Source organism: Cnephaeus nilssonii, assembly GCF_951640355.1.
Source record: "Cnephaeus nilssonii genome assembly, chromosome: 18".
In the NCBI taxonomy this organism is placed as follows: domain Eukaryota; kingdom Metazoa; phylum Chordata; class Mammalia; order Chiroptera; family Vespertilionidae; genus Cnephaeus; species Cnephaeus nilssonii.
In genome coordinates, this window is record NC_137089.1 from 13658562 (window position 1) to 13683552 (window position 24991).

At 47.6% G+C, this 24991-nt stretch overlaps 1 protein-coding gene across 3 annotated transcripts in view; it reads left to right on the forward strand.

Moving 5' to 3' along the window:
* Positions 1 to 24627, forward strand: part of GRHL2 (grainyhead like transcription factor 2) — a 127568-nt gene extending 102941 nt beyond the window's left edge. For 2 of the 3 annotated variants that reach the window (XM_079796123.1, XM_079796125.1), the window contains exons 12-16: positions 4037 to 4068; positions 10930 to 11024; positions 15138 to 15223; positions 19489 to 19553; positions 21591 to 24627. In XM_079796123.1, the coding sequence (XP_079652249.1) occupies positions 4037 to 4068; positions 10930 to 11024; positions 15138 to 15223; positions 19489 to 19553; positions 21591 to 21705 (393 nt within the window). In that variant the 3' untranslated portion in view covers positions 21706 to 24627. The remainder of the gene's footprint in view (positions 1 to 4036; positions 4069 to 10929; positions 11025 to 15137; positions 15224 to 19488; positions 19554 to 21590) is intronic. The other variant, XM_079796124.1, reaches the window with a different exon arrangement.
* The last annotated feature ends 364 nt before the right edge of the window (positions 24628 to 24991 follow it).

Genomic DNA, 24991 nt, shown 5'->3' on the forward strand with positions numbered 1-24991 from the left:
TTTATTTAAACAAAGCCCTATCAACAATTTTCCCCTTAGTAAATTAACAGTTCCCATTAAATAGCTAAATCATTTTACACCCAAAGAAAAATGATATTGTAGACAAGCCTTTTAAAAAACAATTCCTGTCTTCTAGGTATATCTACAAGTGAAACGAAAGAACTAATATTAAAATAACATAAACATCTAATAACTAACTCATTATGGTAGTTCAAGTTGATGGAATATTATGTGGCCACTAAAGTTAAGATGATCAAAATTATGTAGCAAAATGGGAACTAGTTATGATAATGTTTAGTGAAAAAAGGTAGAATACCGTTTGTTCTTTATAGTGATTAAAATATATATCTGAACTTAAAGGGAACAAGGACAGTTAAAACACTTGATGACAGAGTTATGATATATGGCTGATTTTTCGTTCTGTAATATCTTTACTATTATTTTATGTGATAAATTAAAGATGTGTGGAGAAAAGAAAATAATTACTACCCTAGTATTCACCAGAATTGTCTTGCACTAAACCAATTGAGTGTTAGTGAAAGTTGCATTGGTTAGTGTTCTTTAAACCCAAAGTCCTTTAAGGAAAGTTCTGTTTTGAGAACCAGGTGATGCTGACGCACTCAAGTGTTTCCTCCATTGTCAGTGTGTAGACCCTCATTGGACTTGACCATAGTCTGGGAGGAGAAGTCATTATTGGTGTCACTTCCTCTTTTTGAAAATATTTGTCCCTGAGCGTTGTGTTTGATATGTAGGAGACAAAGCAGCTATCCACAACATGGGAACAAAATACCCACGGCTTTTCTTAGAGCAGATTTTACTGAAAACTAATTTAACATCACGTCGTGTCTTGTTTGATAGAAACAAGGACACAAAAGGAAAAGGAAGCGTGTTATGATTTATCAAGATTGTATTTTATTTTATTTTATTCTTTAATTCCCAAGAACATGGTGGTGACTTGTGTATTGCCAGTCTTTGCTGCCTGGGATTTTTTGGGGCTAGGGTTCCACAGCTTCCAGAAGAGGGAGAATGGAATTAAATTGTTCTTATCGTTTACGGTCATGATTCTGTTTTCAGCTCCATGTCAAAGCTGACAGCCTGACCTATTCTCTTGGCAACATTTCTCTGAAATGTAAAAAACTGCAAGTCATTCTTAAGAGAAAAAGGGACCCAACCTGGCTTCCCAGGACTGTCAGTCTTCTGGCCTCACTTGCCACCTCTGTGTCCCGAGCTGGGCTCCTAGCCTGTGGCTGAGTCCAAAGGAAAGTGTAGCCTCATACACTTTGTTGGTTTCAGCAAACTGTCCGCCGTGCCATCGGTGGAGGTAAGCCCTGCTGTCTGGGGTCCACCTTGCAGAGCCCGCAGGCTTTCCCTCTGCCCTTGGAATGAGGGAAGGGGTCGGTGAGGGAGCCTGCCTGGGCTCTGGGTAACTAAGGAACACCCAGCTGTGCCCCGACACAATGCGTGCATATTCTGTGGTTGGTCAACTTGCTTGGCCAAGGAAAGGAGCGCCTACTGTGGCTGGTTGGACTTTAAAGCCTGCCTTTTCTTAGATGAGCGAGAAGCCTGGGATGGGTCCAGAAACAGCAGGGAAGACAGCAGTTCCTTAGGGTTAGAAGCAGATTTTGATATGCAGAACAAGAGCCTGCAGTTGCAGGTCAAAATACGGGCCAGTTTTACCATGTGCTGTGCGGGGAAGGAGGCAAGCGATAGATAGTGTGCAGCTCAGTAACCACAGCAGGCGGGAGCCTTTTAGAACCGGGCACATCGCAGCTCTGCCCACCTGCAGGGCGAGCAGCCCTCTAGTTCAGTCAGTGAGACACTCCTGAGTGACACTTAAAGGCACATCAACCGTGGTTCAGCGATTCCTGGTCGCCCAAGGGCACGGACTGGAGAGTGGGGCCTTCACTGTCAGCCCACCCGTACCCTCCTCCCCCGTGATCTCACTGATTCACACGTGGGAATGTTTACCAGATTATCAAAAACTAATATGAGGGAAGGAACCCACCGTGTAAGCACTATGGAGATCACCAGTCTCCCTGTCCTCACGTTGGTGCTGATAGTCACTGCAGCTTGGGTCTGGAATGCCTTTAAAAACAAATGATAAGGGAGCTTGGGAGAAAGTGCGGATGCAGGGGCATCACCTTTCTACATAACGTATACTCTGCAGGTATCAGCCTTCCTTAAAGCACTAGACCCCAAGGAGGGCACTGCGCCTCCCTCCCACCCCAGTTGTGGTTGGTAAGCAATCCTCCCCCAAACCACAGAAGCTTCAGGTTCTGAAGTTCCCTTCTAGGTCTTTTCAGTTAAACTCTCTGAAGGGCGTTCCAGGAATTGGCGTTTATGACAAGGTCTCCAGGTGATTTTTTAATGCACTTTAAAGTTTGAGAAACACTGTAAAAAATGAATTAGTGGAATAAGTCCTACAATCGACAAGGGAGAAACAGTGGGCCATTATGCAAGAGGAGAAATGACAATGCCAGGATGGTGACAGGGACAGGGTTGAGGAGGCCAGAACGTAAGGGAAGGCTGCTCCATCACTGAGTCACCACCCAGCTGTGCAAAGAGCTGTCCATTACCCTGCCATATAGCCAGGCAGGGCGGATGCCTTATGCCACATTGAAAGAATCCAGCAAAACACAGGTCAACAGCAGGAACTTTTTACAAAAAATCCAGTTGTATGGCCAGTGCTAGGAAGATCTTAGCTTCTTCGTTTTCTGTTTAAGAAGAAACAGAGTTATATAATACAACAGTAGACATAAGAAGTTTAAGAGGGAAAAGTTCCTCGTGGAAATCTGAGCTAATGACTAGATGACTCATTCCCGTAACCAGCTCTGTTATACAACTACGCCCGGGTGTGGCAGGATCCCAGGAACTGGCTAGAGCCTTTAAGAAAGTTTGTAGGGAGGATATCCATCCAGGCACAGCTGTTTCTCTCCCAGGCATCTGGGGCAGGGACAGTGACAAAATGTACTAGTACTAGAGGTGACTTTTGTAGTTAACATGTGTGGCTGATACTAACTTAGGTATTGTTCTTCACCCAAGCAAAAATGGTCTTGAAGCATACAGATAAAGCTCATGAAAGGTCCACAATGAATTTGTATAAGTAATTGGGTCAAGGGAACCTATGTACACTGCAGATCCCCTCTGGAGTTTCCCTGCTGCTTCATAAAATGAGAAGGATGCTTCATAATCGCTTTAATTCTGATTCTGCTTACTGCCATGCTGACCAACTAAATGAGTCTTTTTTTTTTTCTTTTTTAAATAGATTTTGTTATTGATTTCAGAGAGGAAGGGAGAAGGAGAGAGAGATAGAAACACCAATGATGAGAATCATTGATCAGCTGCCTCCTGCATGCCCTCTACTGGGGATGGAGCCTGCAACCTGGGCATGTGCCCTTGACTGGAGTCGACCCTGGGACCCTTCAGTCTGCAGGCCTATGTTCTATCCACTGAACTAAACCGGCTAGGACAGGAGTCTTTTCTTGAAGATCTCTCTCTGGCCAGAAATGCCTTTAAGAGCTAAATGACCTTTTCCAGCTTGAAGACAGTTGACTCCTAAATTTCTGTGGTTGGAGGATGCCAGGGAACTCGGGCCCCTCTGCGGAGCACACAGAGGCCTGAGTTACTGCCGCACTGCCACGGGACCCTCTTGCTCCCGTCCCGACACCTTAAACACAGCGTCCAGGTCAGCTCACCCGTGGGCCAATGGGATTGCTTACTCACTGGCCCTGCCCTGGAGCCCTTCTAAACAATGCTTCTTAGATTCTGCTAAAATATTTCCTTATTGTCGAAAGCAATAGGGCTATAGGTAATCTGATCAGATTGTCTTAGCTGGAAATAATCACATTTCCAATTTTATCTCATTGAAGTATAAGAATTGACCTTAGGGAGAACATGAGGTTAAATTTGTATTTCTTTTGACACATGCATAGCATCATTACACAGATTTGTCTTTTTTACGAGACAGCTGTGCATCGCATAATATGTTTCCACTTCTGACTCTGACCTACAGTAAGCCTATTGTTTTGTTCCGCAGATGTATTACAACGCGGATGATGAACGAGAAGGGTAAGACACTCAGTTCTTTCACTTAAACACCCAAAGTCGGTTCATTTCAGTAGAAATGGCTCTTCAGGCAGTAACTGCGAGCATGGGTGGGACCGTCCTCTCACCTCTAGGCTCAGAGCTGACAAATGCTTGCTTCTGGGCCCTGAGAGGAAGGCTGGGGGAATACCATTTTCCTTCCAAATCTCTCCCCCTTTCTCCTTCCTCTGATCTGCCTTTGAATAACCAGCTATTTTTCTACGTGATTTATCTCCTCGATTCCACCTTTCTACCGATAATCCAGTTACTGAAATAATTTTTGGGGGAAGAACAAGCTGAGTTGAGGCAAGCGCCAAGGAGACAGCCTGCCTGCTTTCGGGGTTACCTGGGCCGCCTGCATGTACCTCCTGAAGCCCTCACTCTGGGGAGCGAGCCGGGTGGGCCAGTGGTGAAAATGGTGGGGTGGGAGCTGGGAAGGCTGAGAGCCTTTTCACAGTCCTTAGGATTGTAGGGTCACCCAAGGCTCTCAGTGTGTCTGTTGCACGTCAAGACTGCCTGCTGCTTGCCATCCACAACTCACTGTATAGACTCCTAGGATTTTAGAGCTAAAAAGGATCCTTCAAGGTCATTTAGCTGACCCTCTCTGCTAGGCAATGTGATATCATACCACATCCTCGAGAAATGATGGAAATATTCTGAATGTTCTCACCGTGTGTGAGGTAGACCATTACTGTTGGGTGACTCCAACCCTCGGAAAGGTAGTTTGTGGAACTGATGTCTACCTTCTTTTGACTTCTACTCATTGGCTCTAGTTCTTCGTATGATCTGGATGCTATTTTTCTCTTAAAAATATCTACAACTACATTCATTTTTCAATATCTACGATACACTACATATGTGTACCTAAGATCTTGGTTTGCACTACACAGATATAACTAAAAATCTCTACATCAGTTATTTTCAAACTGTAGTCAAACCAGGGCTTCCGTATTCTTAATATCATTAACATATTTACTTCTGAAACATTTCAAGGTGAAGTAAGTATAGTAGATATTGCTGAGCTCACTTCCCAGAGCAGAGCTGAGCAAACTACAGCCTGAGGACCCACCACTTGCTTCTGTATTGTTCACATACATTTTTAAGTGATTGAAAACATCCAGAAGAATACTCCCTAACTCCTGAAAATTCTATGGAATTCAAGTGTCCGTACATAAAATTTCACTGGAACACAGCCATGTTAATTCCTTTATGCCTCGTCTGTGGCCGCATTGGTGGGACCACAGCTGAGTTCAGTGGTTGCAGCGAAGGCCATGCAGCACAGAAAGCCCAAGTGCTGACTGACTAGTCTGCCCTTCACAGAAAAAGGGTGCCACCTTCTGTCCTGAAGGATAGAGACTCTCAAAGGAGACACACACTTCCCCAGCTGGTTAGAAGCAGAACCTTGTCCAGAATCTGACCTCTAAACTCTTGAGTTCTAAATTTTCTAAACGCTTAATTAATTGTTCTTTTTATCTTGGCACATGGATAATTTCCAGAGGCTGGAATGAACAGAAGTGATTAGCGCTATCAATTCTAATCTGTTATTCACATATTTTACAAGGGACAGTGTGGCGTCATGGAAAGAACGTTGAGTCTGCGCTCCCAGACTGCAGCTCACTAATGGGAATCCTGGGGCCGGCTCCTTGACCTCTGAGCTTTGGGTCCCTCAATTGTAAATGAGGATTTTGTAGAATATGATCATCTCTAAGATCCCATCTAGCACTAACATTCTATTATTCTCCTGGGAAACCTTAGCATGAGTGAGAAGTGCCTGAGACCTGAATGCTGCTCCATGTGCAGGCCTCACTTAACCTACCTCAGCCTCAGTTGTCCTTCCTTGCAAGTTGGCAGCATTTAGATGGCCAGTGGACCTAACTCTTTTGGCTTAGCCTCTGTAAGAATTACCCTCTGTTACAGTCTTAACGCCCAAGGCCCAAGTCTCTTTTACTCACCTTCTAATTAGATGTCATTTGAGCAATATGGACAGCCTCAGTGATCATCTATAGCAGGCTCTTGGCTCTTGTTATATGCAAAAGGAATAGCATTCATTGGCTACCTTGGCTAGACACTGTACAAAGTGCTTTATATGCATTATTTCATTGACTTCTCCCAAAATTCCCATGTGTTTTACTGTATACACTGAGTGGCCAGATTATTATGATCTCTGAACGCATAATAATCTGGCCACTCAGTGTATATCCTATCTAATAATAGAGTAACATGTAAATTACCATCACTCCGCTACGCCCACGATTGGGCGGCGGGAGGCTGGGGGGCGGGACTCCCGCCCCCTGCGCCTCTCAACGGCCAGATCCACGGCCGCTGAGGGGGCCTGCCACGGACACCCAGCTGCGCCTCTCAACGGCAGGGTAGCCAGGTGTCCGCTGCAGCCCCCCTCAGCGGCCACGGACCATCAAAAGCGTGGGAGCTGGGTGCCTGTCCGCTCAGGCACCAGGCCTTTCAGAAGCCTCTGCCACACCAGAGGCTTCTGAAAGGCCTGGTGCACCAGCGGACAGGCACCCAGCTCCACCGCGAAAAGCGAAAGCCTGTAGGGGACCCTACACGTGCATGATTCAATCATGCACTGGGCCTCTAGTCCTATATAATAAAAGGCTAATATGCAAATTGTCCCCTCGACCAGGAATTCGACCAGCAGGCAGGCCGGCCAACCGCCCATGTCCCTTCCCCCTGGCCAGGCTGGCCGGACCCCACCCATGCACGAATTCATGCACCAGACCTCTAATACACACACACACACACACACACACACACACACACACACACACACACATATATATATATATATATATATATATATATATATATATATATATATATACTAGAGGCCTGATGCATGAAGGGTAGGCCTTCCTTCCCCCGGCTGCTGACTTCACAGCCCTGGCTGCTGGCTTCGTGGCCCCACCTCCCACCTGCACCCGCCTTGGCCTGGCGCTGCCCGTGTCTGCCGCCACACACCCCCAGTTCCCAGGCCAGAGAGCCCCCAATTAATCACCCCGCAGAGTGTGGCCTGGGCCTCCCTCTGCGGGGTAATTGTGGGGCAATGGTGTCTCCCCCGCCCCCCACCCAATCATATAACACCTGCCTTGGCTGGCCTGGTACCAGTGCGTGTCATAGCGTGGGCATCCGGATGGTGGTTCTGCTGTTCGGGAGATTTGCATATTATGCTTTTATTATTATAGATACACACACACACACACACACACACACACACACACACACACCAAGTGGCCAGATTATTATGCGTTCAGAGATCATAATAATCTGGCCACTCAGTGTATACATAAGGTGATTACAAATATAGGACAATTTTCCAAGGAGAAGATGAAAAAAAATTAAAGCTTTTGGGCCAACTTAAATAGGTAAATCTTTGTGACTATAGCCAAAAATGTCAATAATCTACTGATATTTGCTTTGTTAATTTAATTACACATACATTTAAAGAATAATATTATATGATTTTGAAATACCTGTCATTTTATGAAACACTTCTGTTTAGATTATTCACAGTTCATCTTTGACACTGGTGTCTTTCTTATCACTAGAGTTACTTTTTGTCATATCTGTTTATTAGGACAATTCTTCATTACCATCAAAGTTAAGATATAGCACTTTTTAAATTCATATGCATGAGATTGTCATCATAAATTTTACTCCAAGCCACAAATACTGATTCTCATAACGTTAGAATAATTACATAAGTGAGCCATAATATTGCCTCTATTTTTAAATTGTGGGTTTTTTAAATAGATATATATTTTTTTCAGATAGCAAGGGAGAGGAGAGAGAGATAGAAACATCAGTGTTGAGAGAGAATCATTGATCAGTTGCCCCCTGCATGCCCCACACTGGGGATCAAGCCCGCAACCTGAGCATGAGCCCTGATTGGGAATTGAACCAATTGAACCTGGTTCATAGCTCAATGCTCAACCACTGAGCCATGCTGGCTGAGCTTAAAATTGTGTTTTTCATTAAACTTTATCCCCAGAGCCACACAACCCAATCTGTCTTCACACGACTCCAGTCTGCTCCCACCTGCCCTCTCTCTGCCAGAGTGGCCCCGAATGAGGTTTGGTGCACTGGTCCATTAAGAGGGCACTTGGGTTTCTAGCAGACTCCTGCCTCTCTCTGGGAAACAGAATTTCCACTGGTTTTTATAGCCATATGTTACGTGGGCTCCTCTTCCCTGCTCTGGTGCTCTGGGCTGGGGAGCCCAGTGTGGGGCTCAAACCTCAGTCTCCTCAGGCTGAGATATCCCTCCGCTGCAGCATGTGGGTGTGGGGTCAGTTCTTTTCACATCCCCTTACTTCCTACCAGTCTCGATGTGGCTTCTTCTGGGAATCCTTGGTTATAAGACTTCTGTTCAGCTAGTCTAGAGTTGGTTATTCAGGTTGATTGTTCTATAACTTAGTTGTAATTCCAGTTTGGACCTGGGAAGAGGTGAATGTAACTTCTACCTACTCTGCCAGCATCTTGGATCCTGTATCGATTAAAGTCATTCTGGGATGATGGGTTCTTCCCCAAAGAGTAATTTTTATTGGAAATAAATTCATCGAGATGAGTTTATTTAGGGCAGACATGCTAATTAGCCTACACAGGCCACAAGCCGAGTTGTGAGAGGCATGGTGCCTGCAGCTTCCTTCCGCACTGGACTGGGCATCCCCTCACTACACACCAATGCCTAGTGCGGTCCAGCCCCGCAGGCAGGGTGTAGCATTGCCTTTCCCAGACAGGGCCAGAGACCCAGGCTTCCGACCTGAACATCTTCCCATTATTTTTTTTCTGATGAAACTTTGTTTATACTTCCAGCATTTAAAAAAATATTTTTTAAATATATATTTTTTATTGATTTCAGAGAGGAAGGGAGAGAGAGATAGAAACATCAATGATGAGATAGAATCATTGATTGGCTGCCTCCTACACGCCCCCCCCCCCACTGGGGAGATTGAGCCCGCAACCCGGGCATGTACCCTTGGCCGGAATGGAACCTGCCACCCTGTAGTCCGCAGGTCGACGCTCTGTCCACTGAGCCAAACCGGCTAAGGCTATACTTCAAGCATTTGCTTCCCCTGAGATTGATCCCTCAAGATAATGGCTTCATGTGCCGCATGACCTGAAGTCACTCACATCTTCTCACATGTGTGCCAGTGGGATGGAGACTGGTGTAGGAGGAAGCACCTTCTCCTCGCTCCCCAGTCCTTTTGTGGTACAATCGAGTGTAATTGGACAGGCATCATGCTCTCTGCATCTGTCGAATGGGGCAGTCCTATCTGCCCCTCCTTTCTTGCCTTGTTTTGAAAATAAATGTAACAGTTGAATTCAGACCACACAAACTTACTGACTCCCTACTGGGTTTGTAGATTTGAACGTGTGAAAAAGCATTTTTTAACTCCCAGGAGAAAGGTGGTTTATCCAAGATGTTATTTTAATGGCAAAGTTTGTCACGGCTCAGAATGGGGCATTATCAAAAGTCAGCAGAACTGGAAAAATAAATCTTGCTTGGCGAGAAAAAGAAAATCACTGGCTTAGGAACCTTCCCACAGCATGACAGAGTGATATTTCACAGTCTGGTGACATTTCAGGCTATTTACCCATTATTACCCTCCTGGTCACCGACAGCTGTGCGAACAGATTTTTAACCTTCAGCTCCTGAGGTCATGGCCATCCAGTTCCAAAACATGACACAATAACATGGCCTACTTTTATGAAAAGGCAATGAGGGGAAGACAGAGGGAACAGTGCTCTAAAAACTCATTACCACCTTTACCTGGGACTTGGGTTTGAGATTTCCTTCTGGAATTTCCATAGTTTGACTTAGTGGGGAATACAGTAAGAGAATCCTGACTCTTAATATCATTTCTTACACCCTCACTCATCATCTCAGGTTTCTTGAGTACCTTTAGCATGAGGTTGTCCCTCAAAGCTGGGTTCTCTGAACAGTGCTTTTCACGTATCAGCTACACCACCCTGCGTAAGACACGTAACACACTAAGTATTAGTTTGATGGTCACTGAATTAGGGATGAGCTTGGTGCTTGCCCTGGCTGGCTCACAGGGTCCATGGCATCAATGCCTTCCCTTCAGACAGCCTGTTTTTCCAATTTGCATTCCTCTCGGACAGTCCTCCCCTTCCTTAGGGTGCCGAGAAAGAGCAGGAACTTGGGCAGGAAATGCAGAGCTATCAGACCTGGCCCAGTTGGGGCCACACGGCCACCACACCACGAGCTCTCAGGAAGCGGGACTGAAACCCTCTCCCAAGGGGGAGGAAGAGCTGGGCAGCCGAGGTCTGGGTCTCCAGGGAACTTCCATCACTGCAGGCTCATCTGCTCCAACCAGATGGAGACATAGAGCAGCAGGAAGTGAGGGCAACCTTATAACAGAACCAGTGAGGTAGGCCTGCACCATTTCCCCAGGTCCCCCTGTGCCCACAGGGGGCTGGCAGGACCCCCAGGCCCTAGCTAATTCGGAGGGGGCTCGTGTAACTTGGAGACCACACAGACACCAGGGCTCTCTCCTGCTACTCCCCAGCCCTGATCTGGGCAGGGAGGGGTTCATTGCAGGACAGAGGGAGTGAAACCCAGAGGTCTCACCTTTGTAGATCCATAGTCAGCAATGAGAAGTATGTCTCTGGTCCATGTCCTAAAGATAGGGGAGGGGGGGGGGCATGTTCTGCCTCAGACAGGGATGACGGGACCTGCAGGGGGAAGAAGGAGGTTGTGGAGAACTAGGGATGTTATAAACAAAGGGAAAAGATAGGGACTGCCACGCATGAACCTTTGTGCTATTACCCTGTCTGCTTTACTGAATACTTCCTGCTCATCTTTTCTAGCAGCAGTGTCCTTGTTAAACGGATGTTCAGGCCCATGGAAGAGGACTTTGGCCCAACACCTTCCAAGCAGATAAAAGAAGAAGGGATGAAGCGAGGTATCTCTCCCCTTGGGGCCCTCCACTGGCATTGCTGAAAGACCGAGCCTCCCATGATGAGTGGGAGGGGGTGGTTGACCAAGAAGAACACACAGCCCCGTCCACACCCCTATGGTTCAGTGCGGGCCTGGGGATTGTTATGATTGTTATTGACACAGGAAGTTCACGGTCTTCTTTGCTTTAAAGCCTGCCTTTTAAAGCACTGGAAGCACATGTATCTTCTTTCTGGGCACTGGTTCTTGCCTTTGCTTCGGGAGAAATGTAATGAACACACTGACTCACCATGCAGTGAGATATAAGGTTAAAAAGAAACGCTTGCTGTGTGTGTGACAACAGCATAAGCACCAGCCATGAGAACTGTTCAATGGATGCACGATTAATCTCACACAAGTAACTGAGCCTGTTTTCTGGGACATCACCATTTACTCATTTCCTCTTAGTCATGGGTCTTATTCTACTTCACCAAGAAAGTAAGGGATGAAGCACAAGCTTGTCAATGTCTTGCTCAGCATTTGATGCTGTTTACGACTCACTGTCCTTCCTCAGAATAAGAGGAAAGTGTGTGTGTGTGTCGGCGGGGGGGGGGGGGGGGGGGGGGGGGAAGTCACCCCATATCTTGCTGTAGCTAATTCCGTTAGCTTCCAAAGACCTTCAACTTCTAACGTGTCAGAGTACCATGTTAAATATGTCCACACTTCACCATTCACACAGGCTTGAGTTTTTTGTTGAGAAATTTTATCTCCCTCCCCCGATGTGTTGAAATGGAGCTTACACAGTGATCAAGAGCAGACCTGTAGCCTCCCCCAGCCCGGTAGAGTTGTATGACCTTGGAAAGGTCTTCTGCTCCTTCAGCATCCTCATCTGTAAAATGGGGATGACAAGAGCACCTACTTCATAGAGTTGCTGTGAGGACCAATGCGTGAATGAATGTACATGAAACACTTAAGTGCCTGATCCACTGGTATTTTATGATTAGGCCTGGATCTACTTAAGCTATATTATCATCCTTGTGAATAAGTAATTAGCATTTCAAATGAAAGATCATACATGTCTGGATGGTGTTAGTCACATTGGCAACATTTAAACCTATAAAAGATTTTCTGACATCACAGGCTCACCATCAAATGTTTGAGTGCATGTTGAGCTCCATTCTGCCTGCCTTTTTAATCTCACACTCCAGAATGAGGGCAGAGCTGTATGGAAATCAAAGAATCACATGGGCAAAATTAACGTGGCTTGCATCCATATTTAGTATCTGCTGGCTAGTCCAAAGAAGTGCTTCTCAGATTGAGATTTTGAAGTCAGGACAAACATTGTATTGGGCTATGATGAAAAGCAAGAATCTGGCCTTTGAAACATCATCACAGGGACACATGGGGGCGCTGCAACCTACCAGCAATGGAGAAAGCGTTCTCCGGGAGCAGCTCTCCTTTGGAAAAGAACGCTGGTGCCACTGAGCCCTCGCCCGGAGCTCCCAGCCTGAGCCTCTCTGACCAGCACAGGGAATCAGCGTCAGTGCCACTTCCTGTGTTGATTTGTTGGAAGTTCTCCGGGAGAGACAAGGAGCATACTTATGACCAATGCCATTTTTTGTTGTTCTGCCTTTCTGGCCCCTTCTCAGGGTGGCTGTGTCTGGAGCCCCTGGGGGGGCTGCCCCTGTGGCCGCTGCCTTTGCCAGTGTCTGGGATGGGTGATGGTTGCGATAGCATCGGCAGCAGGGGTTCTTAGAGTACTTTGCCGGGGACACACCGTTCAGGAGAGCCAGCTCCCTGGGCACCGTGGGGCGTGCTGAGCCCGACACTGCCCTTGGAGGGGGTCCCGCAGTCGGTCAACATGCCCCCATACCACCTTTCACCCTTCCCAAGCCATCTTATTTCAAGGGCAGTAATTGTAGAAGAAGATTTGTAAACCCATTTGAATAGAGCATGGTTTGGGGTTTCCTGAGGCTCAGACTGGAAATTACATTTTTCCGCTGGAGGCTGTGGGAAGAAGCTACAGGAGGTTCATCTGGAACAGCCACTAGTGAGAGCTTTTATTGTTTCTGTTTTGTTTTATTTCATTAGTTATTTTTCCTTTAATTTTTCTATCTAGTGGTAGTTGAGGTTCCGTGGTCTAATTGTCCCTCGTCGTACTGCTGACGCTGGGTCCTCTTATGATGCCACTAGGCCACTAGATCATTTTATTTTATTTATTTTTAATTATTTTGTTTTCTTTATTGATGAAGATATTACATATGTGTCCTTATCCCCCCATCGCCCCCCTACCCCCACCTCCCCGCTCTTGCCCTCACCCCCCTGGTGTCTGTGTCCATTGGTTAGGCTTATATGCGTACATACAAGTCCTTTGGTTGCTCTCTCCCCTTTCCCCCTCTCCCCCCTCCTTCCCTCTGAGGTTTGACGGTCTGCCACTAGATCATTTTAGCTGAAACGGAGGCTATAAAATATTCCTTCCAAAGGACGGAATTGGGAAGTCTCTGGAGGCACATTCACTCTGTCTGTTTACTTGGCGTTTTGTTTTCATACTGGGCAAAGACAAGAAGCTGCAGGACTTCAGGTGGTTTGTTCTGTTTTGTTTTCTTCCTACACAACTGACCATCTGCCGGCTGCAGAAAGCCCAGGCAGAACCCAGGTGCCTTTGCAAAGCAGCATCTGCAGTGAAGTCCTCGGGGCGGGGAGGGGAGAGATGCGGGAGTCTGGGTTCGAGCTGATTGCATTTCCGGGCCAACTTCATTCCTTCGGGTTGGCGGTGCGCACAGCTCAGTGGGTATCTGACTGTGGTCGGGATCCAGGCTCAGCAGGGTGTTGACCTGCGCGTGCTGCTCCATGGCCGGTGCTCTGGGCTTCAGCCTCGGCCTCTCCCTTCCCTCTGGAGGAGGAAGCAGAAGCCCTGTCACTGGGGCTGGGGAAGGGCAGCCAGCTCGCTGGGGCTGCAGGGCCGCGTCTGACTGGCAGTTCCCAGTCCTCTCCGGGGGCTCAGCCCCAGTGCAGTTGCGGTCGGAAAGGCGGGCAGTGGTGGAGTGTCTCGGCCTCTCTGATGGCACCTGGGGTCCCTGTCAGCTCTCATTTCCTGTGCATTGTCAAAGTCAGAAGGTTTTGCGGCCGAGAAATGAACAGAAGGCTGCACTCACGCTCGCTGAGGGCATGGAGCCACGACGATTGCTCCAGCACAGCATTCACTGAGGAATGGGTGCTTGCTGTGCGCCCAGCGTCCCACCTGGAGGCCATTTCACTTAACCCTCCCAGCACTCTTACGAGGTAGATGTTCTTACCATCCCTGCTTTACAGGAAAAAAACCACAAAGCCTGGAGAGGTTACATGACCAGGGCCCCACTGCAGGCTGAATGGGGTCAAAGCCAGACCTGTCGGACTCTTTCCATTTGCTTCTGAAATGCACCGCCTCCCTCCCGGGCTGTTGCACTTGTCGCTGTGTCTGCTGGAGTTTGCTCTCATGTCCTCTTTCTCTCTCTGCCCCCGCCCCGCCACCACCACCCCTCGCCTGCGTTGATGCCTATATACCCTTCAGAACTCAGAAGGTAACCTTCTGAAAAGCTCAGGCCCCTGTAAGCACTTCCTCCTGTCTTTCTCTTTCATGGCTCTTATGGCTCTGTCTGGTTGTCTGCTGCTCAGGAATGCCCGCCTGTCTAAGTGGACTGCGAGCTTAAGGGCAGGCTGCGTCTCCACTCATTGCTGCGACCTCAGCTCCTCGCACACAGCCTGGGACCTAGGGGCCCAGGTGGGACTTCAGTAATAGTTGTTGAATGATCAAACCGATAAGTAGAAGACAGAGGTCTCAGAAAGAGATCTAAAGGGATCATGCACGCACCCGTGAGAAACGCACATGTGAACAGCGTGTGAAACAGCCTGCTGGGTGTTGGTACCCAGTTGTCAGTTGGTGCCCACATGTCATCGCATTGCTCCTTAACAGTCCCTGGCCGCAGGTTGCCTAGGGAGGTGCCTCCTCACTCGGGTAGATTGTCATTGGCTCTGGGGCCCGAGGTTTATTCGTAGATAACATCAGTGTGTCCCAGGCCCTGTGACAGGAAGCAGGTCTCCTGTGGCGGCCTCGGGGTTGTGTGGGCTCCTCGTTAACCCTTTCCTCCCCCTGCTCTTCCAGTGCTTTTGTACGTGAGGAAGGAGACTGACGATGTGTTCGATGCCTTGATGTTGAAATCTCCCACCGTGAAGGGCCTGATGGAAGCGGTAAGCCATGACCCCCGTTCCGGGAAACCTGCGGGTGTTCTCCTGAGCTGGAGTCCCTTCATTAAAATGCAGCCTTTGAGAGTGAGCTTTACAGAGAGGAGGAAAATGCGGAGATTTGTGGAGACGCTGGGTTCCATACTGTCAGGGCTTATGAGCACCTTAAGGAGAAGGAAACGTTGAAAAACCGCCAATTCCCTGTCAGTTTAAGGCTGATCAGAGTAAGCGGCCATGGAGAAAGGTTAAACTGTGAGTTCCTCTCTTGTGTTTTTTTTTTTAAACTGTGAGTTTTCATTTGTCTCTTTGCATTACACTGAATTAGATATGTTCAACTTCCAAATACGCATGGGACAGGAACAATTAGGAAGTGTCTTGCTAGCTGTGATAGTGTAATCCAAAATACAAATATGACCTCTTTTGGTTAAGAAAAAAAAAATTAGAGAGTTCTGAAGTGAGATTCTAAGTTCCTTCCTCCCTTTTCATCCCCAATTTAGTCTGGCATTACTCTACTTGGGCTCCAGGGAAAGTTATTTTATATTTTATCCATATGTTACTTATCTATGACTTTAATCGGACCCTACTTTGAACATGACTTCTAACTTCCTCTTACAGTTTTCCCCCCTGTACAACTGTGCTGTAGATGATTAGGTTTGTGTGTGTGTGTTTTAGTGATGGAGACAACAGGACTTCCAAGGGACAGTCCTAAATCATGTGTTGGTCGGAAAAACAGCTACATTGGAAACAGCATTTTGGGTTATGAGGCAAAATGTTAAAATGTATAAGATAGTGCCTACTCGTGGAATCATATAATTCATGGTCTTTTGTGGCTGGTTTATTTCAGCCACATTTCAGCATGTGTTTGAGGTTTATCCATGTTGTAGTATAACCGGGACTTCTGTTGCCAGAGCATTGCGTTGTTGGGATTTCTCCGTTGCTAGTGGGAATGGGGTTCTTACAGTGTATTTAGTAAAGGAGTTTTCTGAGATTCACACAGGAGAAAGAGTCGTTTTTATTGGTGTGGAATTGTATTTCTCGGGTTGCAAAGCCCCACATCCCTTAATCCAGTCCTGAAAAAAGTGTAGCTGGGATTCCAGCAGAGCCAAAAGCAGGGCCAGTGTGCAGAGAGCCCCCATTCCGTGGCTGGGTCCATTGTGGCCTCAGGCTGGTCACAGTCCGTTATCTATTATGTGGGTCCCACGTGGCCGTGAGCGAATGCAGGGGAGCACGCCCCCTGCAGCAGGAGTCCCGAGAGAGCAAGAGGGCTAAGAATTCATGATCGTAAGAGAGGGCACTTCCTTTGTTCAGGAGTTAAGTATCTCAGATTCCGTGCTCTTGCAGGAGCCACTCGTATTCTGGCCACTGACTCACTCCCAGGTGTGACTGACAGGTAAGCATCTTCCCACATTGCCCAGACCTTACTGGGCATCTTTCTGTTGCCCATCCCTTCCCCGCAGTGAGCTGTGGGCAACAGACCTAGAAAGTGTTAACTGCAGCTTTCTGGCAAAGCTGTATAAATGGCATGCCTATGTATCTAGTCTTCCCTTTACTCCTTTCTGTTATTCAATAACCAGGTTAATTCTATGCTATCACTTCATTCCTTTTTATGGTTGAATAATATTCCATTGTTTGAACATTTTGGTTTTCCATTCATCAGTTGGTAGACACTGGATACTTTCACCTTCTGGCTATTGTGAATAGTACTGCTATAGACATTCGTGTACAAGCCTTCAAGCACTTGTTTTCAGTTCTTTGTCCACCAAGGAGTGGAATTGCTAGCCAGACCAAAAAGGTCACATATTATATGATTCAATTTATAGGAAATACCAAGAATAGGCAAATCCATAGAAATAGAAAGCAGATTAGTGGTTGCCGGGAGCTGATGAAGGGGTAATATGATGAGTCTATTTAATGAGTTTCCTTTTGGGGTGATGAAATGTTCTGGAACTAGAAAGTTCTGAGGGTTGCACAGCACTGTGAATGTACTAAATGCCACTGAAATAAACGTACACTTTAAAGTGGCAAAAATGGCAAATTAAATGCAGAGGAGTATGACCTATAGAGATTTTGCACTTCCCCCCGTGGTTGCCTTTGTTAGCAATCCAATCCCCAGGCATTTCTGAGCAGGGATCGCCCTGTAGGAAACACTGATAGACGGCTTGATAGTCTTTTCTTCAGGATTCTGCCAAGGAACAGAGTTCATTGTTACTGAATCTGCTGAACCTGAAGGAAAACAAAATGGAAATAAACACAACAAAAATGTGATCTACATCTTTCAAATGAACCAGAATTTTAAAAATGTATTGTCCATTCTTTCAGGGTAGCCACTTAATGACTTGGTGGGTCCTTGAAATGTTTTCTATATACTTACACATATTATTTTTAAAAATACAAATGGCATTACACTATATATAGACTATTCTGCAAATTGTTTTTTCCCCCCCATAGTATGTTAGGACTTTTATATATATACTAGAGACCCAGTGCACAAAATTCGTGCATGGGGCGGGGGGTCCCCTCAGGCCAGCCTGCACCCTCTCCAATCCGGGACCCCTTGGGGGATGTCCGACTGCCGGTTTAGGCCCGATCCTCGGGATCAGGCCTAAACCGGCAGTTAGACATCCCTCTCACAATCCGGGACTGCTGGCTCCTAACTGCTCATCTGTCTACCAGCTTGGTCGCCCCAACTGCTCCCCCCTGCCAGCCTGGTTGCCCCCAACTGCCCCCCTCTGCCAGCCTGGTTGCCCCCAACTGCCCCCCTCTGCCAGCCTGGTCACCCTCACAGCCCCCCTGCTGGTCTGGTTGCCCCTCATGGCCCCTCCTGCTGGCCTGGTTGCCTCTCACTGCCCCCCACCCCACTGGCTTGGTTGCCGCCAACTGCCCCCCCGCCTGCCTGGTCGCCCCTCACTGCCCCCTTCTGCCAGCCTGGTTGCCTCTCACTTCCCCCCGCTGCTGGCCTGGTCACCCCACGCAGCCTGCTGCTCAGTTGTTTGATCGTCCCTCATTAACCCCCCTGCTGGCCTTGTCGCACCATGCAGCCTGCTGTTCGTTCGTTACTGTGAGGGCGTCCTGACCAATTTGCATATTACCCTTTTATTAGTGTAGATATTTATAGGCTTCTCACTTTTTTTTTAAACAACCTAATGACTGCATGGTTTTCAACTGTGAAAATATCAAAATGTACTTAATGGATGTTTGTGATCCACAGTGTCTGTATTATGAACAGTGATTCTTTGAAGAGCTTTGCATACATCTGAGTGTATTTCTATAGACCAGATGACTAGATGTGAAATATATGGTCAAAGGGGATATGCATTTTTAACTTCAACAACATATGCCAAATCTCCCTCCAAAATGATTGATCTTGTCACTCTCCCATCTATGGAACATCAGAGTTGCTGTTTCTCATACTCTGACACTGTATTATAAGTTTTAGTTTTTGTTAGTCTGTGGATTAAAAGTGGTATCTTGTTGCTTTAATTTGAATTTTTAAATTATGTGTGAGGTGGTGCATTTTTTTCATATGCCTATTGTCCTATTGTCTTTTTTCTGCGAATTACTGCTTCGTGTTGTTTTTTCCCTTTTCCCTTGAGTTGTCAGATGTTTTTTGTTTTTGCTTTGATTTGCAGGGATTCTTTCTAACTTAAGGAAATTAATTCCATGTCTGTCATTCGTGCTGCCAAAATGTTTCCCAGTGTACACTTTGGCCTCAGCTTTTTATGGCGCCTTTTGCTATATCAGTACTTTTAATTCTATGTTGTTTTATCAACCTTTGATCTTTTTTTTCTTCAGATTTCATATCTTGCTTGGAAAGATCTTCCCTACTTGAAGATGATATCCATACAAAGAACTGACCCATTGGTTTCTTCTTGTATGATTTCATCTTCTTGTATGATTTCTTGTATGGAAACCTTTGATCGGATTATTTTGATTTAGGACTGGAGAAGGGATCCAGTTTAACTTAAATTTTTTTCTATATGGCCACCTACTTAATTCACATCATGATAAGGGCCCACCTTTCCTGACTGATCTGGAATGACACCTTTATCACAGATTACGTTCCCATGAGGCTGAAAATGTTGGTGAATGATGGAAGGTTTGTCCAAAGGGAGAAGAAGGCCTTACAAATGAGGCATTTTGAGAGTTTGACTCGTGAGTGAAGGACACTGGCTCCCAGGAAAACCTCCCAGAGAATTAAGTCAGAACTCCTCTTGTGCTTCTGCTTGGACTCCCCTCTGTGCTCACCTGCCTTTTTGTCGTTGGTGTTACAGATATCTGAGAAATACGGGCTGCCCGTAGAGAAGATAACAAAGCTTTACAAGAAAAGCAAAAAAGGGTAAGAAAAAAATTGAACTTAAATTAACTTTCAAATCAGATAAGTCAACATAGTGCCTTAAAAAAAAACAAAAAACATGGTGCCTCTCTTTTGCTAGGTTCCGTTGTCCACCTTTTATAAAATTGTTGGTCATTCTTCCAGGTGCAGTGCATTTCAAGGCCCTTTAATGAGAGAGGGCGGGAGGGTGGTGCATTGTCATCCCGGTGACAGGATTAGGGGATGGAACAGAGAGGCCTAGAAGTGGGGAGAGTGGCCATGTCACCCTTCTGCAGAGTGGAGTTTTAGTGAATCCCATGTTGCCCTTGGAGTTGGCTTCCAGGCTACACAGTGGGAACAAAAAGGATCCTTTCTTCCCAAGTAACTATTAGCAAAATGCTCTACATGATCGCTGGACCTGCCGGTTCTCAGTGTTAAGGACAGCAGCGCTCATTAGTGGGTGCTCGGTGGGTTCTGGGTCCCCTGCGATGTGTTTGCTGTGCGTTGCTCTGTTGCTCCCCACTCTGTCAGAGAGATTCTTACCCCTCCTTTCCTGGTGAGGAAAGTGAGCCGCATGGAGGTTCAGCATCTTGCCTGAGGTCTCGTGTTCAGTAGGTGGGACACAGATTTGAACCCAGGCCTGTGGCCCCAGAGCCCAAGGGCTTAGCTCCTCATTCTGCTCTCTGCCACCTCCAGGCCCCTGGTGCTTCCTCTGAGGCTCTAAGAGTAGAGGCTGCAGAGCTGTCTAGTGCCAGAGGGTCTTTATGAAGGCGGCTTCTGGGGCCATTTTCCTACGGAAAGCAGAAGATGGGTCTTGAAACTTTTCTCTGGGCCTCTCATAAGGGAAACTGATTATCTGGGTAGCTCAGCCTTTCTCAGTCTTGGGGTCTCTTGGTTGATGGGGAGTCAAGCAAAGAAACACTTTCCACTTGAGCCTCTATTGGAAAGCTCCCTAAAATGCATTTTGCGATTCTTCCCAAGGTCAATGCCATGGTCTGGGTTTACTCCCTGATCGTGAGATGAGTGGTGTCTCGAGATCTCGCTGCTGAGCACAAACCCTCAGCGCGAAGTCCCCGCCAGTGATGATAACATTTCACTTTCATTGAGCACTGCGTCAGGCCCTGGGCTAAATACTTTAATCCTAACAACAAGCCTTTAAAGCAGGGTTGTTATTCTAATTCTTGCAGAAGAATAAACTGAAGCTCTGAAAGTCTAAACAACTTGCCTGATGACACATGGCTGTAAAACGATAGTCAGTTTTTCATTCTCAAAGTAAGATCTGTTTGACTTCGATGGATGAGATTGACTCCAGAACTGCGAAATCATGGACAGAACCTGAAAGCCGTTGACTTTCTTAGAACTAAATCCACTGGGGATAGTTAACCAAGGAGTAGGTCACATGTGGTAAAGGATGAGCTTCAGAGGGGGGGGCAAAGCTAGTTTCAAAACCCCACTCAGCCATGAACTTGGGGAATGATTTAACCTCACTGAGCTCAGTTTTTTCTCTTTTGCAAAACGGCACCGATCACACCTACCTGCAAGGTCGCTGTGGATGAAGGGCAAGGGCTCTGCCACCCTGGAACGTAGGACATGCTCAGCGGAGGCTAGCTGCAGTTCTGGTTAATTTCCTCTTCCTCCTAAGTGCGGAATACTTTTTACAATACATTTTCAAGAGGCCATGAAAATGGGGCACCAAACTGTTCAGGTCCTGGCTCTGTCAGTATGTCAGTAGCCAAGTCCGTGAGTTTAGCCTCTGTTAACTCCTGGGCCTCAGTTTACCCATCTATATCAAGAGGGGTGAGTTGAATGATCTCTGAAGTCCTGTTTAATAAGGAATCAGGAGATTAGTTCTGAGAAACTGAGGCTTTGTTTTCCTCCAACTGGCTTCTGGAGAAAGACAATTGAATGAGCATCTTCTTCCCTTGTCGCCTCTCTCCTCCACCCCTCCTGGCCTCCCTTGCAGAAGAATGGCAAAGGGAACCCCCAGCCTGTGGTCCATCCTTTCCCAAGCACATTGTTCATGGCCCTTTTGTCTCTCCCCTCTCTCCCCTCCCCTTCCAGCATCTTGGTGAACATGGACGACAACATCATTGAGCACTACTCAAATGAGGATACCTTCATCCTCAACATGGAGAGCATGGTGGAAGGTTTCAAGATCACACTCATGGAGATCTGAGCCTGGTCGGCTTGCCCTCGCAGGAGTCCTCCATGCACTCCTCCCTGGGAAAGGAGGAGGCCCAGCCCCAGAACCCGCAGACCCACCTCACCCTTCTCACAACTGCTGTTACACGACCGTGCTGGGGGCGGGGCAAGGCATACAGCCCCATTCCTTGTCAGTGCGTCTGGCCCGCCCACCAGCTCCTGCTCTGGAGCTGAGGCCCGAGCTCCTCGGGAAGGGACCTTGCGCCTGTCAGACCCTTATTTATTGACCACCTGTTTCTGGAGCCCAGGACCAGGCCCGCCGGGACTCTGCAGGTCATTGCTGGCTCCAGATGACGCCATCAAGAGCCTTCAAGGGCAACCCCGCCAACCCATTCATCTCGAAGAGCCTGAGAAGGTCTGGTCCCACCTGTCTCACCTCTCCACTTCTCCCGAGTGGCTGGACAACATGAGCTGCTTCTGGGTGCAGTGGTCAGAGGTGGGGTAAGAGGAGGAGGTCCCCTTGCTGGTCAGCCCTTCAGGTTGATCGGGGAAGGTCATCTTGCTAGATACCTCCAGGGGTCCCCAGCAAGTGGCCAGCAGGCCTTGAGCAGGAAGACATTCAGCTGCCATGTACTTAGTAGGTGACACGGAAGGCATGCTGGCTATCATGTACATAGTGTTTATAATATTGCAATAATATATTTTGCCTGTGGTACGTGGGCATGTTTACTGCCACTGGCCTAGGGGAGGCACTGATTTCTACCAGAGGTTTCTGCCTCTTTGCTGTGTGGAAGCGCACTGGGCTAGAGAAGTGGCCTCCAGGGTGTAGGTGACTATGGTGGGTGCCAAGACAAGCTCCAGGGGGCACGGCCAGGGACTCGGTCCTGTCCGCAGAGGGAGCCCCGTCCTCTCCCATGGACACGCCTACTCTGGAGCCCACCGCCGCCTCTGTCTCACGGTGATCGGTGACGTGCTTTGCTTGAGTCTCCCTCTGAGCTGCCTTGTGGGAAAGGTCAGAGAGTCTGAGGCCCCAGCTCCTCCAGCTTTGGTGCTGGCACTGCCTGAGCTTGTCCTGAGGATCCTGGCCACTGTGCAGTGCCGCGCAGTTTACCAGCATGTCCTTCATCTCAAGTGGTCCCCTTACAGCCCGACTGCAGTGCTGAGAGCGGTGCCAACAGCTCATGCCTGAACAGACAGGCCAGGGCGGCCTCCTGGGCCTCAGTGCTAGAGAGGGAGGGACCAGTTGCCTCTGCTCCTGGCTGCTGGGTTGGGAGGGAGGGAAGGAGGGACAGTACCCCAAGAGCCCTGGCTCTTCTGAAACCAGCCTGCAGAGGAGAACTCCACCCCCCGCTACAGGTCCTGAGAGAGGACGAGAAAACACACTTCCCTAAACAATCACAAAAGCTGGAACCGTCCTGGGCCACTTTTCTCTCTGAGGGAACAGGTAGGTGGTCCAGGGGTTTGCATTCACCCTCGTGGGTGGAAGAACCAACTTTTGGGTAGCCAGACGCATCCCCCACCCAAGGTACGAGATCCAGGACAGGTTTTCTGTAAGGGCCCAGATTTGTTGGTAAAGCACTTTGATGTCTTATCTGGGGGCCTTCTCTCCGAGGGCTCCCTGATCTCCCAGCCACCTACCCCTGGGGTCCCTAGCAGGATGGACAGGCTGCCTCCAACCCAGCTGTTTCTCTTTGACGCTGCGGAGGATTTGAATAGAATGGAGGGCAGGTGCCATGCTTAGGAAGACCTCTGGGTGGCGGAAAGGGGGCACCTTGCTGTGTGTCTTCTGGACAACTCATCGCCCACCCTTCCCGTGGTGCCAAAGGTTTGCATCCTGGGTTCAGCTCTGCTCCTGTCGGTCCCCTCCTTCTCCACTCTGTGACTATCATGTCCTGGACTAGCAGCTGGGGAGCCCTCCTGGGTCCTGATGGGGCTCTGTTGTAAGGTGGACACACTCAGTGTTGGAAATATCTGATATACTATGCACTTCCCATGCTCCTTGCCTTAGGGGTGGTTTCAAACATGATTGGTGGACACAATGGCAAATACTACTGGAATAGGGCATAGGACTCCAGGCTAGGGAAAAGATTTTAAAATACTGGCAATTTGACACAGGCTACCTACCCTTCTCTCTAGACTCTATAGAGAAAACGTTGGCTGGTCCTGCCCTAGGCAGAGAATGAATCAGAAATGCTTTTGCCTTTGTCCCCAGTCCTTGAGCAGTCATTGGGGTGAGCACTCCCAGAACAGAGAGTATGCGGTCAGTGCCACCAAAGGGTGGTGCAGAGTGCCACCTCCCATCCGACCTGTCCCTCATGTTTACCAGGTCCCCTCTGCGTTCTCAGAGTGCCCATGGCTTAGCTATGATTTGTTCTTCACTATGGAAGGTAGCAGAGCTCTGTCGAGGAAAGTTTCCTGAGCAAAAACACTCCAGAAAAATAGGAAATTTTGCCTCCTCCTCTTTTGTTGTCCCCTAAGTCAATCACACCCAAATAAATAAGCTTTTTAAAAAAATCCATGTCCAATGAGGTACATGGGAAACAAGTGTTTTTAAGTACAGACCCAAATTGCTTAGACTCTACGGGTGTTTGGAAATTGGGACCAACAGAAAAATGCAGTCAGATGTCATCTTGGAATTGGACCCTAAAAGACCAAGGCCCGTCCCATGCCACAAACATAGGAAGCATGGCATGAAGCGAACGTTTATTTCCCTTCTTACTTAAAATCATGAAATGCAACGAAAACGGAGGGTTTGTGCCAAATTCTATGAACAGCCCTTTCTTAAAGACAAGCAAGGGAGATTGATAGATGGACAATTTGCTCTTGTGTTTTAAAAAAAGGCAAATGTAACTTAATAGTTTTGTAAATGGGAGAGGGGGAATCTATAAACTATAAATACAGTTATTTTATTTTTTGTACATTTTTAAGAAGAAAAAATAAATATTCATAAAGTAAGAGTAAATAACAGTGTCTGCTCCTTTTCGTGAGGGTGGTGGTGGGGTTCTTTGGTCGGAAAGAAACCCCTGTGTGAGTTGGGAAGATGCTAGGTTCCCCTTGGCACCTCCCAGTCCTGGGGTTCACCACTGTGGGCATTTCCCCTGGTCGCCTTCTTATGTCCCACCCCAAGGTCAAGTGAGAAGAGGGCTGAATAAAGCCAGAGGCCTTCAGTGTGACAGAGACAAGCCACCAGGGTAGTTATTGACCAGTTCCTCAGGGCAGAGCAGGTTCTGCCCATTCACTTGGACCCTCTCTCCCAGCTCACCCCCTCTTGAATGAGCACAGCGCTTTCTGGTTCCTTAGTTCATCTGCACCAACCTCTA